General features: G+C 36.3%; 2 protein-coding genes across 2 annotated transcripts in view; one reads left to right on the top strand and one right to left on the bottom strand.

The window, feature by feature from the left end:
* The first annotated feature begins 487 nt into the window (after positions 1–487).
* On the top strand, positions 488–11751 carry LOC139968716 (S-adenosylmethionine synthase-like). Its single transcript, XM_071973025.1, has 7 exons — positions 488–700; positions 3954–4031; positions 6046–6281; positions 6563–6703; positions 8169–8570; positions 9253–9386; positions 9797–11751. The coding sequence occupies exons 1-7, from the start codon at positions 616–618 to the stop codon at positions 9897–9899; spliced, it is 1179 nt and encodes a 392-aa protein (XP_071829126.1). The 5' UTR covers positions 488–615; the 3' UTR covers positions 9900–11751.
* A 936-nt stretch (positions 11752–12687) lies between these two features.
* LOC139968710 (extracellular matrix organizing protein FRAS1-like) overlaps positions 12688–19507 on the bottom strand; it is a 137778-nt gene continuing 130958 nt past the window's right edge. Inside the window, exons 62-66 of the mRNA XM_071973012.1 lie at positions 18854–18966; positions 17979–18145; positions 17544–17749; positions 16631–16777; positions 12688–16248 (exon numbers count right to left, since the gene is read on the bottom strand). Of these exons, the coding sequence (XP_071829113.1) occupies positions 15688–16248; positions 16631–16777; positions 17544–17749; positions 17979–18145; positions 18854–18966 (1194 nt within the window). The 3' untranslated portion in view covers positions 12688–15687. The remainder of the gene's footprint in view (positions 16249–16630; positions 16778–17543; positions 17750–17978; positions 18146–18853; positions 18967–19507) is intronic.

A 19507-nucleotide genomic window follows, 5' to 3' on the forward strand; every position in this document is an offset into this window, starting at 1 on the left:
AGATTTGATATAGGGGTTCTAAAATATATTAAGTCTCGTTTGACTTTGTTTCATATATAATCGAAATAAAAAGGTTATTATCTTTATTTTTATAAAGGTCCAATTATTTTTACATTTACTTCATGCTTATTAGTACAAATTAATGGTATTTAGAAACATTTATATTAGTTCGCTTACCTTTAATTATCTATATTTTTTTAGCTTAGCACATTCCATTAAGAAGGTGTCACAAAATGTAGAAATTGTTTTACATGTCTTATTATGGCAGAGGGTTTCTAATAAATCATTGCAAGCTTAAAATAACAAAAATTAAATTTCATAGAATAAATGAATGGCAGAAACATAAATCTTTGATACACTTAATATCAATATTTGCCTTTGTACCGTGATTTTTCTTTTCTTTACCCCTTACAAAATAGAACTACCCTATATCAGCCAATCAGTGATCGTGATAATGGTACGGTAGATACTGAAAAGAAAATGCACGACATTATATCGTCCTCTTTTACGTTGATCTACCACAGAGCGGAGCTCGCGCAAATCGCTGATATAACTGTACTGTAATAGTGTACTGAGGCTATAGTCTGCTAGTAGTAGTAAGGTTATTATTTCACAATGTCGGAAAATCATATGAATGGCGTCAATGAAGACGATACAACTTTCTTATTCACCTCCGAATCTGTTGGAGAGGGTCACCCAGGTAAGATCCACATGTAGTTAAGCTTAAATGACAAATATTATATTCATTGGTTTACAATATTCAGATCATTCTTCTACACATCAGTGTGCGTTTTTCGTTGTCGTAGTAATCATGGAATAGTAAACATGTGGTGTGAGTGTCTCATGTCAGGTGACGTACACATGATATTATTTAAAATTGTTGGTTCTTAGCGGTCGTTGTTTGTTGTCGATATCCATTGTTATGACGGCTCTGGTTAAGAATCGTGCTGCATGTTTATTTTCGGTTTCAGTGTTACACTTACCCACACTGAATGAAATGACTGCAGCTATATTCAGAAAAGAAATTTATCAAATCAAGATATTATTCATAACATACATACCAATCAAAGGAATAATTTCTGGTATTGCATCATTACAAATGCTACCTATGCAAATTATTGTTGACTTCGAGCATGACAAACCTCACGTCATACTTCTTTGACTGTGGCCTAAACATTTTGCAACACTTTGAGTAAGACTAGAGCAAAGATGTTGATAGTACCAGACTTCACTTATATATGTTTTATCAGATTATGTTGGAGTAATTGATGAAACCTTTGCATGGAATAACTGATTCGGTGTTGGTTTGCCATAAGTAGATTAAACAACCTGCAACAGAAGACCCTAGAATCAAGGTCATAGTCGACATTTTACATCAATGACTGTACACTTTTTTACTGATGACATATTTTCATTGTCCATTAGTGCTTTCTTCCAATCATTCAGTATTTGTCATTCATTGCTTCAAACAGGTCTTCATTGGTTGTACAGTTACAATGAGCACTGCTAATATAATGTGTACAACAGCTAGTATATGTTACTCTTGGCACATGAAGTACTTAGTTTTAACAATATGCAACAGTAGACCCAAACTTGACACATTCCATCAACTGATTTTAGTATTCTAATTAAACTTTCTTAGTGCTGAGCAATGTCAAAGTTTTCCAAGCCACACCAAAGGAGTAGTACATCAAAATTAACATTTTGTAGAAAAGTTGGCAGTTTTCTGAGGCTCGAGGTCATAGTCGACATTTACCAACAATGACTATGTACACTTTTTTAGCATCGCACAGGTTTTCATGGTTGTACAGTTACAATGAGCACTGCTCATATAATGTATACAACTTTATAAGTTTTCTACTTCTTTTTCCTCCCTTTCTGGTACATCTTCTTTTTCCTGTTGAACTTTTTCTTTAAAATTCATTTATTGTAAATATTGTAAATATGTTGTATGTGCTAGAAATAAACTTGTCATTGTCATTGTCAACTGGTAGTATAAATATGTAAATCTTGGCACATTGCCTATAAATCCTGCGCACTGTTTGTATTTTGATTCAACTGCAGGCTGGTTCAGGATAGTTCAAGTTGTACTGCTGCCAAGTTTTTAGGGGATGCTATGTATCAAGATAAATAACATTTAGTCTTTTACATCAATGATCCACCCGGCGGCCCCCCCCCAAAAATCCCAAATGTATCCTTACCATTCTGTTTTTATCTGTTCTTATAACCAGTGGTTTATTGCCTTCATCATGTTTGTTGTAAATATCAACCAGCAGAGTGGAGGTCAATGGTTCTGTGTGGCAGTGAATCTAGTTTAGACCAGTTTAATCTAGTGAGACAGTATTGTTGTGCCTTGAGATTAGAACATAACATGATTGTTGTGACTGAGTTCATGAAAGGGCAAGGCAGAATTAAATACATGGCTGGATATAACCAAGAAACTTGCAAGACTTCCAAATAATGTGGAATAATTTAGAAAATTTAATACATTTTTAAAAGTAATTCAAACATTAATTTGCTACTTTTTTTTTGCTTAACCCTGATGGAGGCCACATAAATGGATTATCTACAAATCACAATTTCTTCAAAATTTCCGTAACTTTAATATATAACCATTCGAAGCCAATATCCCTGTCAACATCGATTGATTAGTCAAAAATCATCAGCTACCGAACAAGTACTGTAGTATTTTTTATTGAGAGGTCAAAGGTTATCAATTTCATCTATAGATGATGCATTAATGTGTATCAAGTTTGAAGTTAGTGGTAACATTGAGTAGTGCCTTGGTGGATTATTATACTGGTAGAGGCTAACACTGTCTGCACTTCACCTGCTTACATTTCTTCTCACTCCCAGCCTCCTAGTTTAGCAATTTATGAAATATTACAAAAGTTTAATAATTTTAGTTCTATTGGCACCAGCTTCACAGTCTTGTGCTTTCCAACCTTTGATTCTCCAAAATTTGAAGTGTCCCAATAGGCGAGTGTGATTGTCAATTAGGAATGTTAGTGAGCTAGTTGTTATGGGGACTGCTCAAATGTTCAGGCCTCTTAAAATTACATGAACACTGTACAGAGAGTGACATAGCAACTCTTGCCCTACCAGGTATGGTACATTGGCACATGGTCCGGTATGGTACATGAGCCTTGCATGTAGGTTTCTCAATTGAACTTACAATCATGTACATCCTGCCAAGATATTGGTAGGTGATATAATTCTAGTTCCAAGAACTGTAACTTACGATGACAAAGCATTTTTTTCTTTCTGTGAATGATTACGTATGTATACAAGTGTGTATGTTTAAGTTTTGATAGTCCTGTGATTTGAAATTTAGTTTAATTTTACATATATGGCCTCTTCCCCAATTTTCTTTTATGGAAAAAATATTTAGTATTGTCAAACTTTTTCCAAAAATCTCAAATACCAAGTCGTTGAAGTGTGTAACCACGCGTAACCTTGGTAAGTGTGTGTAAGTGATTCCAGGACTTATTTTTTATTCAGACTGAACGGCAGTACGTGTCCTATTTGTTTTGACATTACATCAGTTTGAAAGGATCATATACTTACTGGCCTGGAGGATTGATTCCGGCCATTAGGAAAGTTTATTTTTAATCTACTCAAGGCTTGGGAGGGATTAATTTTAAGTGATTGGGGTTGAATCTGGTATTAAGTTGGTAGTCTTATCTCTGCAATCATACAATGGAAGACAGCAGTGTTTGCACTAGTTAGTTGTTGCTGCTGAGTCATCATGTCCTAATAGAGTTTTCCATATTTCCCATCCACCCCAGTCCCCACACCACTCTCTACACTTTCTGGTCAATATTGCAAACCTATTGGTGGAACAATCAAGGGAGTTTATGAAAGATTACTCTATGTGTGATTTCAATTCAGCGTTGTCCGTCTTGAATCGTTCAGTTTCCAATATATCTTTCTCTTCTACTTTGCTTTTACAGACAAGATCTGCGATCAAGTCAGTGATGCCGTGTTAGATGCCTACCTGGAACAGGACCCAAATGCCAAGGTCGCCTGTGGTAAGTGGTTGAATGTTTTCTAGAACAATCTAACGACAAGAACATACTGTCATTGTTTAGTTAGCCCTAGTAATGTGTGTATGGAGCCAACTGTTTCTTTCAATTATCTGAACCAACACACGTCCTTAGAAGTCTTGTTGATCAGCGCAAATGTGGACGTTATCTGCTGTTCCACTGTGTGTTGGGCCTGTTGGCACTACATGCTATTTTGATATAGAAACCTTGCTATGTTATCAATGACTAAGCAAGTATTACTCTCTTTTGGCATCAGAGCCACCACCTTTATGCATCAAGTTGCAACCAACGTGTTTTTAAATTGATTAAGAAAAATCATTTGTCTTGTATCATTGCTGTACATGTTAACATTTTGAAATGTTCATATTTACTTCGCTCCTCCCTTACCTGTCTCCTCACAACCTTAGCACCTCATTCTACCGTGTCTAGTATGGCCTGGTAATCTTTTAACACTGTGCACCCTCAGTGACCGGCTCCTCCGGTCGTTGCCCTTCTTTCTCATTCTACCATCCAAAGTGTTTACTCGTGCATTTTCGTAGTGGATTCAAATCTTACAAAAATTGCCCGGAATACATTGGATTTTTACCTTCTTTACATCCTTTGGGATTTCAGAACGTTCTTATATATCTACACCATTCTCTTCGCCAGTCTCTTCACCAGTCTACTTAAGCACTTTCCTCTTCTACCTAGCCTATCAACTCGTCATTGCTGTATCCTGTTTGATAACAGTTTGATATCGTTGAAATTAGTTGGTTCATATGCAAATCCCCAATAGTTATTTAGGTATGCTATGTTAACTCCCCTCCCCCCCCCCCTCCCCCAAACCTTTGAAGGTGACAGCAAGGTGTGAAATTACTTCCTGAACCACTTTTCATTTTAAAGATGGTTGAAGGTATAAACAGGTACTTGTACTTGTCACAACTACTGCTAGCACCTATTTTTCTCCTCGGTCGGTCAGTCTGTCTTTGTTACTATTTCTGATCCCACAATCATCATATATGCCTGCTTTTAACCTTCTGTGGTTAAACACAACAAAACAAAAGTATTAGCAGCCTTCATTTTCAAGGTTTCCACAGATCTGAAAAGATCTGTTTCAAAAGAGAATAATATTATAGAAGTTTTGTTATTTATAAAAGTAAATTTGTAGCATCATTAGGGTATAATGTAGAAGTTTTGTTATTTATAAAATACTAGTGAATTTGTAGCATCGTGAGGGTCAGTTTAATTTACCAGTCATAAAATGAAAGAACAACAATTCAATACATGTCTTCTTTGTTCTATAAAACCATTTTTAGGGAATTATATTCAAAGAATGTTTTAGCACAAAGGTTTGAAAAGTTTCAAGAAAAAAGTCCTATGCCAACAACAGGTTGTAAAGCATCAGTTGAAATTGTTATTTCAAGGTTAATGAACATTGTGTGATTAACAGTTGACACTGTACACTGCACCTGGCATTGCAAGCATTGGTCTTGCAATCAGTACCAAGTATTGCATCATCCCACAAAAAAATGGTGGTTGCTTAACATTTTAACCTTTTGACTAGTCATTGAAAATGTTATAATGTGTCATTTTGAATGTCTGACTGGCCACTGTGGAGGAGCAGTAGTTTGTTGAAAGATGAGCACCCATTTTATTTGAACATTATGTACAATAAAGTAAAGTGCTTCTGTAGCATCAGTTTGCATTGCAAATACATGTTAATTGTAGATGCTTAGCCAAGATACATGAACACATCATCCACAGTGGTTGGATATCAGCTGTTATATAGAAAGGGGAGAAAATAGAAACAAAAATATTGGTGAAATAAAAGGACAACTGTGAGATGACCTGATCACACAAGTGTTTTCAGTATTTCCTTCAATATTTCCTCAAAATACCTGCTCGTTTTTCCATCTTTCTCCATAAATTATGTATCATATACTGTACATGTGTAATAGCATAAGTGCTTATCATAAATAATAACTAGTGTTTACACAACCCAATCTTTTTGTGTTTACAGAAACGGCAAGCAAAACAGGAATGATTATGGTCTTTGGCGAGATCACATCATCTGGGATCGTGGATTATCAGAAAGTCGTCCGTCAAACTATCAAAGAAATCGGTTACGATAGCTCTGATAAAGGCTTCGACTACAAAACTTGCAATGTGTTGGTGGCCATTGAGAAACAGACTGCAGAAATTGCAAACACTGTCCACATAGATAAAGCAGAAGATGACATTGGTGCCGGAGACCAGGTAAGCTGAGCAGTGATGTGGTCACACTTGGAACACTTGTTACCTGGCATTTGTTGCCAGATGCAGTATTTATGTCACTAGATACTGGCATTTGTTGCCAGATACATTATTTATGTCACTAGATACTGGGATTTGTTACATATAACTGAAAACATTTTTGAAATTTTCTTTATTTGTCGGATGGTATTGCTACCTGATAAGCTGTTTAACATCACCCATATTTTTTATGAGGGTCATTTGTTTAATAGATATATTTATGATTTATTTTATCAACTCTTCAGGGCTTAATGTTTGGGTATGCCACAGACGAGACGGAATCTGCCATGCCACTAACAGTAGAATTAGCGCATGGTCTTACAAGACGATTGGCTGAGTTGAGGAGAAGCTCGGAGCCAAGGTTACGACCAGATTGTAAATCACAGGTGAGAATTTTGCATTTCATATCAGATAAATATCATCGTAATCATAATTTATACTTCAATATTTCTATCATATTGTCAACAACTCATTTCATATCCGACATCAGTGGTAAACAAAATAGATTACACCAGATGCAGGTGTATCCGTTCATTTTGAACTCTGCTCCACAATACACACAACCTATTCAGGAGTATGACTTGTAATGTCTTACATCAACAATCCAGTTTATGTATGACAAAGAAACTTGCTCTTAATTACAATCTTCTAAACTTTACATCATTGTGTCAAGGCAACGCCTTCTGACACCATTTTTACAACAGTTAACCCTCTTCTTTGGTAAATTGTCACACCCAAGTGTGCACAATTCACACAGTTGCTTCCGGCACACTATGTCGTGCCTAACAAAAATGTCCCCCGGGTTCATCCCATAAATCTCCAGTCCATTGCCTTAGCCATTTGTCCACTTTGCCCCTCCGTGTTGAGCTGGTATTGATGTGACTGGTATTGATGTGTATCCTGGCCGGTATTGATGTGTGCCCTGGATTCCATGTAAAAGTCATTAACCGGGCATTGAGCTGGTTGTTACATAGCATATCAAATCACAAAGGCTGATTATGTAACTCTCCCAGGGTGTCATTGTATAGGATGATCTTTGTACCTCTGCCATCATAATAGGATTTAGTAGATTCAGTGATAAGTAGGACAGGCATGGATAGGTTCTTTTAAGCTTAGTGTGTGTGTGCTGTAGGTTGCATTGTCCTTGTGGTGGATTATGTCAAACTGTTGGCAAAGTTGGGTAAAAATACTGAGATTGTAGGTAAATATAGGGCCTTTGTACATCTTAAGCTAGCAAGGTGAACTTCACACAATGTGAACAGGGGACGTGCAAACAAAGACTAAAACGTGACCAAGTTAAACAATGCAATTGTATTTGCCATGTACTACTAAACCCCTTAGCCTTGTTTTTCAACCTTGCTTTGTCCTTCACTTGATCCTTTCTGACATTTATTTGAATTGAAAGATCCAGAATACTTTAGGCCTTGATTAAGGCAACTGCCACACATTTGATATTTATTTTGGGTAGTGACACTAACCTGTAACTAACAATTTTGTTTACATGTGTGCAATTTGCCCAGCAAGAGAAGACTTGGGAGTAAGACTAGAGCAAAAATGTTGATAGTACCAGACCTAATTAATGTTTTATTACATTATGTTGGAGTATTTGATGGTTGCATGGAATACTATACATTTGGTGTTGTTATATTGCCATAAGCAGCATTAAACAACATGCAACAGTAGACCCTAGCTGTTTGCAAGTTTGTAGTGACACACTCCGTCAACTGATTTTTGTATCGGTATTAAACTTTCTTAGTGCTGAGTAATGTCAAAGTTTTCTAAGTTCTAATGACTAACGCATTATGGCTGATTTAGTAACTATGCATTTTTTCCCCATGTTACCTTTTGCAGGTCACGGTAGAATACAGAATGGACAAAGGGGCCTGCGTTCCCATCAGAGTACACACTATTGTCATATCCACACAACATTCACCAGATATCTCACTAAAGGAACTGCAAGAGGTCCTCCGCGAGGATGTTGTCAAATACGTTATTCCACCCAAATATTTGGATGGCGACACCATTTTGCACTTAAACCCCTCTGGCAGTTTCATCATTGGTGGTCCCCAGGGTGACGCCGGGCTGACAGGACGTAAAATCATTGTGGACACGTACGGAGGCTGGGGGGCTCATGGTGGGGGCGCATTTTCAGGAAAGGACTTTTCTAAAGTTGATAGATCTGCGGCCTATGCAGCTAGATGGGTGGCCAAATCTCTGGTGAAGGCTGGACTGGCAAAGAGAGTACTTGTACAGGTAATGAATATGCATTATTATGTAGATTAGGATGCTCTGTGTTGTACTTTATAGATTTATAAAAGAATTATTATTTAGTCACTGGCAGCAGAAAACAGAATAACAACAAAGATTAGATATGCAAATTGCTGCGGACAAAGAATTTACTATGTATTTATGTATGTATGTATGTATGTATGTATGTATGTATGTATGTATGTATGTATGTATGTATGTATGTATGTATTTTAGAGCCTCCTGCAAGCAGGAACTTAGCGAAGAAGCCATCATTGGCGTATCAAAGCCGCAAGCTGACCGAAGTCAGTCTCTTAGATTCATATTTTAACGTCCGTGATTATGACTTGCCAATTGTCAACAACTCTGTAACTGGACGACATACATTTATTTTGGAGTGACTCGAACTCGGGACCTTATGATTGAAAGGCACCGGCGTTAACCACTGAGCTGACACTCCTTTATAAAGAAATTGAACACTTATATAGAACACTTATAAAGAAATTGAGAAAATCAAATGGCTGTAAGTATATAGAATGAAAGTGGAGGTCTAAGTGGAACAGAGCTGGTAACATTAGGCCTCCTATAAAGAACTAACAAGAAATGAAACTGTAACAAAATAAAAGGGAAAAAAACATTTAATTGTAGCTGAAGGAGTGACATTTTTTCCTCTCTTTTCCCTCCCCAGGTGGCTTACTCTATCGGTATTGCCGAGCCTCTGTCCATCACAGTCTTCCATTACGGCACTTCAGTCCATTCAGAAAAACAACTCCTAGCAATTGTCAAGAAGAACTTTGACTTGAGACCAGGCTCAATTGTAAAGTAAGTGCATCAACGGGATGATAAACACATTGAAATACATGATAGGATGATTGATTTGGGGCACCTTAATGTTATCTTAACCCCCCCCCTTCTGCCCTTGTGGATCCATTTGGTTTCATCCAAATCTCATTGGATAGTTTTCAAGCAAATAATGCTTGGTAGAAAATGGTAGTTGGTACCTTCCATGAAATTTGCAAGAGTAAATCCCCCGATGATTTGTTAAGGAAGTGACAGTAAACTGGTCTTGCTTCCAAGGTGATGTGGGTCATATTGTATGGCTGGTACAGGGAGACAAGATGGGACCTATAGCATGAATTATATAACATCTCACTGTAAAACTGTCAGTTGAGTTTGTGGCATTTGTTTGGTACACTGTAATGTAACATATCACTTTGTTTTTCTCTTAACAGGGAACTAGGGCTGAAGAAACCCATTTACCGCAAAACTGCATCTTACGGACATTTTGGCCGCAAGGAATTTTCCTGGGAACAACCTAAGAAGCTGATCCTCTAAAAAGAATAGACAAATATATTTTACTAACCAAACTAAGACAAAATGAGATTGGGTTGGGGAAAAAAATGACATTCGTTGAAGAACATGGTATATTGTCACCATATTGCACAAGTGCTGCCTGGGATCAAGAAAGTTATGTTAATAGTTAATATAAGGTATCCTCATTATGAGAAAATTGTGTCAAAAGCAGTAGCATGTATCTATAATTTAGAAGCAATTAACTCTTTTTATCTTCGCTGCTTATCATTTCAATTCGTGTTTAAAGGAAAACAAATACTTAACCGATGAAGGAAATATCTGTAAATAGTGTGATACATCAAGCTCATGTTACCATGGACATATCGTCAGCTGTCCGAAAGCATTTTCTGTATTCATTTTACACTGTTGGAAGTTGCATGGAATCACTAGTTTACAGTAGGATGTTATGGTTAGAACCTTCAGCTTTTAACCTTCTTGAGATTTTTAAGTGGCGCTTTTCTTTTCTCTTTTTTTTTTTAATTTGAAAGAACAAAATTTTTTGTAAGAAAAAGATGCTGTTTGTGGGTTTTTGTCCTTTTGTTGAATTATTACTAACATTTCCAAAATTCCACAAAGTGAAGGGCAACTCAGGGTTTAAATTTTTTAAATTATGATCACATGTGGTAATGTTTCTTGTGGTTACTTCCCCCATGGTGATGTTCCATGGTAACATGGTCATTGACTCCTACTGGAAGGTGGTTACTGAAAACTTGAATTGGAGCCATTTCCTTTTGGAAACTTTTGAGGTTAAGATGGGTATTGAAGAAATTTCAGCCATTTTAATTTTTTCATTTTGTTTTAAAATTTTCTGTGGTCCCCCAAATTTGGTGTTCAAAGCAACAAGCAAAGCTGCTGGTCTGTGATGTATACCGTTAGCAGATATTTGTTTGTTGCTTGTCCCACCTGTATTTATAGATTCCAATTACAGTGCCAGTGTACATTGCTGCTGGTGGCACGGTAGCTGCTTCATTATCCTTCATTGCGCATTACAACCTTATGCTTTGCTCTCGTACAACAACGAACATTATTTCTGTCACATTTTACGTGTTTATGTTATTATTCAAGGATGACTTAAGGCAGAGAATGGCTCTTGAAGGTTACTACTACCTCATTGTCAATCTGGTTTTTTATCACCGGTTGGTCCCCTGGGCCTCTGTAAAAAACTCCCCAAAATGTGCATGTTATGTGGGCCACATTAATAAGGTTTTAAAGATCATCCTGGCTGCAGAAATTTGCCTGAGGGCTGCATATTTGTCCACTTGTGATTATTTCTGACATTTCAAACACCTTTACCATAAATACCATCAGTGCAAAGTTCATTCTCAACCACTTACAGTTGTAAGTTGTCCTGTAAGACATTGGATGCTTGTTAAATTGACAAAGTGCAGCTAGTTTAGTACACAGCCCCCCATTGTTGCTATTGCAGGAATGAATATTAAGCAAGATGTTTGTACAATTTATCTTATTTGTGAACAGTAAATGAACACAATATGGCTGTTGAGACACTAACAGCACTAGTGTCAAAATCTTTAATATTCTGCTGAGTCATCCTCAGAATTTACCCTTTCCAAGTAAGTAGGTATAGCTAATATTTTGTACAGGTATTATAACACTACCCAAGGAATGGAGAATGAATTAACAAAATATGAAATGTTAAGAAAAAAATAACATGGGAGGAAATGTCTACCATATGTAGTAACACAATATTGTTAAAGTAATATTTGTTTAACAATGTGTGCTCTGATTACCCAAAAATGTAATGGAATCATATTGTTGAACAAAATTGTAATTTTGTACTAATACAGGTATTAAACCAAATATTTTGGTGAAATTATGATCATTTTCTGTTATTTATTGCTTATTGAATCTCCTTTCTACACTTTATAAGATGATTGCAGGTGAGGCTGTCCTAGAGTTTATTTGGAACTATATTTGGGTTGCGAGAGTGGATCAAAATTGTTTTGTTTTCTGGACCAGGCTTTAACTTAAATAATTTTTCTTGAAAAGTGCCCTGAAAGTTTATCATTATTGAACTCTTAGTAGCATATCTCTACAATTAAAGGTATATTGCACCTGTATATAGCCCACTGTTACAGTGCGACCCTTGATTTCATATTGTCTGGTGGCGGGAATGCTGTTTAACGAATACAAAAACGATGAGAACAATCAAAATTTAGTCTTTTATCCTAAACTTTTGAAAACGCGCCTGCTCTATTGAATTCTAGACAATATTCAAGGTTCGTGATAAAACTTTGAACAAACGTCGCAGATTAAATTTCCTGTATCAGGTAGTTAAGTTTACGATGCTTTAAGCGACCACAACGTGGTAGAGTCTGCAATGTCATATTATTACACCTTTCACGTAGGGTGTCTTCCGGTTCAACATTTTAAGTTGTAAGTTTAGAAAGTCATTTCAGATAGGAAAACCATACATTGCTCTTGGATAAAAATATAAAAAAAAACTTACGACTGTATCCCAAACCTCCCCGATTATTAAGCCACATTGCTTCAAATGCCACCGCCTTTATCCACTCGGCCACAGCACTGGTATGCGGTCCGCATTCCAGATAAAAGAAACTACTCAGTTTAGACAAACAGGAACTACACATCATTTAAGAAGACTTGTGAATAACATTTTTGAGTTGCTCGTAGCTTGTTGAACTGAATCGTTATTCCAAACATTGGGCATTATTAACCCAAACAACTTAAATAAGTGAAGGAACCAATTACAGAAACAATAACAGAAAAATGAAGATGACATTCCCTACGATCTCTTTTCTTTTTTTCTTTTTTTAATTATTCCGTTCACCGAAAGCTGGCCATAGCCATCTATACAATTTATAACTGGCCATGTACAGCCAGTCCAAGCAGAGGACTAAAAAAAAAAACTGGGTTATGTAGTATTAGACTCAATCATATTCAATGCATATTCAATGCATATTCATCAATGCATATTCATCAGAAGGCTCAATTTCATTCTGATAAATATCCATTCATGCATATTCATCAAAAGTAAAATATCGACAGCACTTTGTATCCATCAAAGAATTTTCTCGTTGAAAGTTGGCTGTGTGCCCCAAAGTTGACAATTTATTACAGACACTCTTACTTTTGATGAAAATGCTGATTGAATATTTGTGACTATCTCTTGTAAAAGAAATGTTTATTTGGTTGACCCCAATCTTGTCCAGAGCTTAATATAAAAAATGTACACAAATAAAACATATTTTGTTTAAATTACTGCCTATTTAGAAATCCAGGATGACACACAAAAAAAGAAGATAAATTAGACACCTCCTGGCCTGTTAAAGAGCTACCAATATTGCATGCATAGAAACTAAATAAAACAATAAAAAAACATACATTTCAGGATAATTTTATGATTGAATAATAAAACACAATGCACCTATCTAAAATGGTACCCCTAAAAACAGAAAAATAAAGACAACCAGGAAAGCAAATGAATCTATACTCATTCGCCATGATTATAAATTAAACTAAGCTCTCCAAGTTGTGATAATTTCTAGAAACTATACTTTCATGTCATGAACTGATTCAAAGCATTGATACTGACAAGTATGAGGTGCAGGTTAAAAGCTGTTCATACTGTCAGTACCCGTGCTTTGAAGCACGACATACGCGGACAGTATCGGAGTGTTCTTGGCATTACGAGATTGACCCAACTGGTCGTAACGTCACAACTTGCCTTGTTCATTCGAATAACCACATGCTGCGAAATATAGTGAGTGAGAAGCAGTGCCCAGAATTTCCCAATACAGTAAAAAACCCAAACTGTAATAACACCTGCAGCATATTTCATTTGTGGCATACTTATATAGAGATTAAAGACATGAGACATGAAAAGAAAGGCACCTCCACCAGCCTTCCCCCAGATTCAAACAGATTGATATATATACCTACAGCAGCACAGACAAATAACAGTATGTACAAAAATGTTGACAAAAACTCCAAAAAAAACATAAAACACATTTAAGGACATTTCTGAAGAGACTAAGCTTGGGCTCTTTGAGACACTCTGGGTGAAAGGTCATAGCAAATAAATCAGGACAGCATTCTTCTTGGATGATACTTTTGTTGCAATTCCAGTTTACAAAGGAATATCCATCCATGAATATCCATGACTCTGTATCTTGAGAATTGCAGGTAAGACAAACATTTACAGAGAAATATCCATGACTCTGATTCTTTAGAATTACAGGTGAATGCGGGTACGAAAAACATTTACAAAGGAATATCCATGTCACTGTATCTTTAGAGTTACATGTAAATGCGGGTATGACATACATTTACACAGAAATATCCATTAGAATCATGTTAGTCATGGATTTATGAATCAACAGAAGTAAGTTCATTAGAATAAAATACCCGCTTCGTAATATGGTTGCCTTGCTTTACAACTTTTGCCTTGATGCGATCTCTTTTATGGAAAGTCATGCTAATATTGCTGGTTTGGTACATTGAAAGTCTGTTTTATTCAAATTAGAACATGTTTCATCCATTTTAATGAATAATTAAACCATTGATACAAAATACCCCACTGCTGAAGTGTTGTTTGTATGCCCAAAAAGAAAACAATTGACCATGAAATTGGAACAAATATTGATAGAGCAAAAGAAAGTTCTCTCTTTCAAAAGTTCATTTGTTGAGCAGCAACTTTAAATTAGATCCATTGAAGCCACGCTTGTTCTGATGTGGAGAAATTTCTATTGTAAACATCTCAGGAAAGCCAACATCTGTTGCAGAAATTTAAAACCAATTGTTAACTACAACCAAAAGACCTTCCAGATTAATCAACTGTAAGGGAGAGAAATACATAACTACAAAACTCCATAGCTTCATGTGCCCTTTAAACATAACAAATTTAAATAAAAAAGAAAAAATGTTTTAGTGTATAAAATTGTAACATTTTTCAAGAATAACAAACAAAGCCTCACCAAAGTTTCAACTGAATACAGCTACATGTCTTGACGTTCGCCAGATTTGATCTCATGTTTTGTAAGACATTTCTTACCACTCAGAGAAAGTAAGGACTGTTGAAACATTATATAAAAATATTTGAATATTATATAGTGTGCAGCATGACATTTTCTTTCTTTCTTTTTTTACAAGAAACCTTCAAGAAAATTTGCATAAAAGGTTTTGGAAGACTTAAATATGAACATACTATGTATTCTACAAAGTTTATAAAGTTTGTTTCTATTGGCAACCATGGTACAGCAGACCCTGTCCATTACCTCCCCTATATCTCTCCCCTCCCTGTTCCCCCTCCCCATTTGTGTATGACTCATACAATCTATTTCTTTCAAACTTATGAGTATAAATAAAGATAACTGAACTTTTCAGAGCATTACATACTCCTAAAAAAATCCATTTAAAACATGTTTTTTTTTTTTTTTTGTATTCTCCCAGTTCATCCCTTATCAAATCCCTCCCTCACATTCCAGCTGTAAATACAATTCTACAGTCTAAATATATATAACACTCTAATAAATAAAAGTTTCTTTTTTTTATGCCATTCTCATGAAAATGTTGTTCTTTTCGCACTTTTGAGGTGAAAAACTCCAGGAGATAAAAGAGTAGAAAATGCAGCATAAGAGGTAGACGGTAAAACCGTGTGCCGAGTCCATTAAATTTTTTTGTCGTTTTTTCTTTCGTTGCGAAAAAAAAAAAAAAAGTGAAAATATAAATATTAAGAAATAAAGAGATAGAAAATTATAACTATGAACAGTCGACGTCTAAAGAACAGACATCATACTTCCGTGCCACCTTCTGAATTTTTGTCCTTTAATTTAACTTCTAGATTAACCTTTTTGACTTTGAGATCATTTTGACCCTGATTATTTGGCTTGTGAATATTCACGCTACGAACAGTTACAGACTTGTTCAAGTCCATTTCTATTTCTTCGACCGAACACTTGACGGGCTTGGCAGAGACCCTGGTAGTGTTAAGCGCTACAGGCTTGGTTTCCAACACGGGCGGTTTGCGTTTAGTCCTTTTCCGCTTTGTAAATATAATCGCGACGATTACCACGACGATCGCGAGGAAAGAGCCGACAACCGCGGATATCGTGGCCGTAGTTGAACTGTCGCCCGGTTTAGCATATTCGTCGCCGCCTACTTGATTGAGCTCAAGAAGTAATTTGTGCATGTTGGTCCCGTTGTGCTGAGAATTCTGGCTGACTCCATTGATTCCCCCAAATGCCTCTCGTTTTTGGACAGCGGACATGGCGGAACGGCGGAACCTGGAGCCGGACCCGGACGGTCCTATGGTGTAGATGACTTGCATGTACCACTGGTGACCGGAGTTGACCTTCAGATAATGAATAAAACATGAAATATTAAAAGAATTTACATAATCATCGAATAAACAGTGCATGTGATCATCAAAGCATGTTTATATTATCCCAGGCAAAGCATAAATAAATATAAGACACAAATAGAATATATGATGCACATGACACAGATGATTTAATGATCCAACAAGAATAATTAATATTCAACAGTAATTGTAGATAAGACTCTTGGTAGATATGTAACAATAATTACCCTCCATTCCTGACATACATAATTAAGGCTGTTTTAGTCATATCTAATCTAGAAACCATCCTTCATGATTTACTCCCTTTTCATTCACAATCATTTTTTCTTTAATTTCATAGTTTCCTCTTCAAATCTGACCAAACAAGACGTACCTTGTATAGGGGATCCACTTGCATGGTGAAGCCGTCTACACCCGGCATTTCACTGACTGTGAGATACTGCTGGGTACTGCTGGCAAAGTGTGCGTCAAAGGGGACATCGTTGTATGTCTTCTGAATGGCATCGGGATTGCCACGGTCCTGAAACATTAAAACAGAGACAAATCCAGAATGTGAAGATCTAATCCTACAAAATTATCTATTTTGAAAATATCAATTGAAAGAAAAGGAGTGAAAACCCTTGGTGTTACTGTCTTTTTCCAGAGCGATTTCAAGTTGGTAAAATAGTTAGAACATGTTTAGAATGTACGTGTTGGTTCACACTGAAGTGACAACATGTTGGGATGGTTCTGCTCATGTAAACTGTGTCCACAAAAAAACATAGAATCGCTGTCATTAATGTTATTCGAAAGTACCCGCTACAGCATTCTCCTTGCACAATCTGCAAAAAATACAACAGCTTTCCTTGTTCATTCATTTCAAAATGACTTATTTCAGGACCAGGGATGTGTGATTTATTACTGCTAAAACAATTTAAATTAATCAAGCTGTGTTAAGCCCAGTGTTTAAACACCTGCATGTCACCTGCACCAACTTTGTGCAGGGTAAGGTTAGATGGGAAAGTGACAGAGACAGGTAAGAGAGATGTGATGTAAAATACCTGCATTTCCCCTACACAGCAATGAACTGATGGGTGTATACCGCCAAAGTGTGAATTTTAACACCCACTGTAAATTTTAAGGGAAAATCTATACTGGCCCCAGAGACCAACCAGAAGTCAAAGAGTCAAAGAGTCAAAGAGAAGTCAAAGAGAGACCAACCAGAAGTCAAAGAGAGCAAACTTTTGGTTCTTTGAGAAATAATAATGATTTTTAAGTATCTGATCTGAAGATGAAGTTATAGTTACCAAGATGAGGAACCTGCTCTTGAGGTTCTTGGTATCTTGCATACAACCAAACTGAGGGCCGTTGTTGTAAAGGTTCCCGCTGGGGTCGTAGTAAGGGCTGTAACCGTCCTTCCCAGTACAGATGTACAGCTTCTCAATGTTGAGCTTGTAGGCCTGGTCCAAGTCTTGGTCTGGGTTCCAGAGAACACGACCATAGATGGTTTGACCTGGACGGAAAATAATCAAATGATTGAAGTCTGAATTTTTGGTTTCAGTTTTAATGGAATCTACATTCTGAAACTAAGAACATGCAGAGGCAAATCCTGTTCCAAGAATTTTTGGAATTGTTGAACCAATTGAAAATGGAGGATATTGCACATAAAGCGAGTAAATAATTTCAGGAAACGGAAAATTTTCTTCATATGTAAACTTTTCACATTGTTTAGTTTACAATACCTTTAGAGAATGCTCCCTGATAATCCATATCTTGTAGTGAAATGGATGCTTCGTTCGGATTCATTAGGAAGACCTTCTCGTTGTTCATGAGATGGAACTCGGTATTCAGGGAATAAACCACCGGAACAGGTCGATTGGTCTGCTGGAATGCTATGGGAACCACAAACCTTGAAAAGAAAGCAAGAATAACAATTGAGAGGACCACTTAAAAATTTAACAACATTATTTCTCATGACTGGAGCAACAACAAAACTTCTGATTCTGAATGATGTTATTCCATTAATTTAAGCAAGGATTGGCAATGGTCAGTTTTGAATTGTTACTTTATATAAGATTCCCCTGGCCACCCTCCCACCCTCCCCTTCCCCTCCCCCCCCCCCCCCACGGAAGAAAAATCAACATTAAGCAGTAAATAAGTGAGCCACTTGGGAAAAGACCTAGATTTCAAATAAAGATATGCAGTCTTTTCACTTTAGTTACGAATGAATTAGTTTACAATCAAATTCTCAAGCTCTGATGATCAATGCATTGAAATGTACAAGAGCATTGTCCCTGCATAAGAGACGGGGGGGTGTGGTTTAAAATTCTTAACAGAATATTTCTGGCATTTCTATAGAGGATATGACTGCTAAAGTGACAATCCTGATGTGTTAGGCAGAGGCTGGGAATGATGTGTCTTCCACACCATTAACCCTCATGCTCTCCCCCACCCCCTCCCACCTCCCTATCACTCCCCCCACTCCCTCTCTCTCTACTAAAGCCTTCATACACTAAAATTCCTTTCCCATGCTTTAAATGTATATAACTCCTAATATGAAGCCATTTCCATCAGAGTGATAAGGAAAAACTCAAAGAAATTGAAGAGATTAAGTTACTTTTCTGGTATGTGAGCGGTGCAGACAGGAGGTCCATCTTGAGCTACATTGTAAGCCTGAGTTGTTGTTACAGAGCAAGGAAGTAGTTCAATGATGTAATCACCAGAATAATCCTGTAGAAGATATATCAGATAGTAATATAAATATCAATAGATATGTTCCTTATGTGAACTCTAGATAGAGTAGTAAATTCATATTTGTTCTTTGTTTTTGTATAGGACCAATGAAAGATAATGAAAGATTATGCCTGGAGATATACCGATATCTACAGATTGTATGCAATCCATTTTTATTCATTTCAATCCAATTTCATATACTATTGAATAGTCAATTCAATTCAACTCAAATCAATCAATTCAATTACATTTTAACTTCATTCAATCTAACATTACACAATTTGATTGATTTCAATATTCTTTTCAATTTGGAATTTTCTCAACTTTCAATACAATTCAATTACCATTCCAATATACATGGACTCCAAAGTTCAATTCAAAACATATTTAAATTCAAATCAATCCAATTCAATTTAATTCATTTCACTCAAAAATACATTTCACTCAAAAATTAAATTCACTTCAAAATTCCATAAAAAAAAATCCAATTCAAAATTCCATTCCATTCACAATCAAATCAAATGCAATCCATTCCTTT

This window comes from Apostichopus japonicus, chromosome 6 (genome assembly GCF_037975245.1).
Source record: "Apostichopus japonicus isolate 1M-3 chromosome 6, ASM3797524v1, whole genome shotgun sequence".
Taxonomy (NCBI): Eukaryota; Metazoa; Echinodermata; class Holothuroidea; order Aspidochirotida; family Stichopodidae; genus Apostichopus; species Apostichopus japonicus.

Bases quoted from the DNA above. Each gene is read 5' to 3' on its own strand.
- LOC139968716 (XM_071973025.1), top strand. From the start codon at position 616: ATGTCGGAAAATCATATGAATGGCGTCAATGAAGACGATACAACTTTC. The intron at 701-3,953 runs GTAAGATCCACA...TTGCTTTTACAG, and splicing joins TGTTGGAGAGGGTCACCCAG to ACAAGATCTGCGATCAAGTC. The intron at 9,387-9,796 runs GTAAGTGCATCA...TTCTCTTAACAG, and splicing joins AGACCAGGCTCAATTGTAAA to GGAACTAGGGCTGAAGAAAC.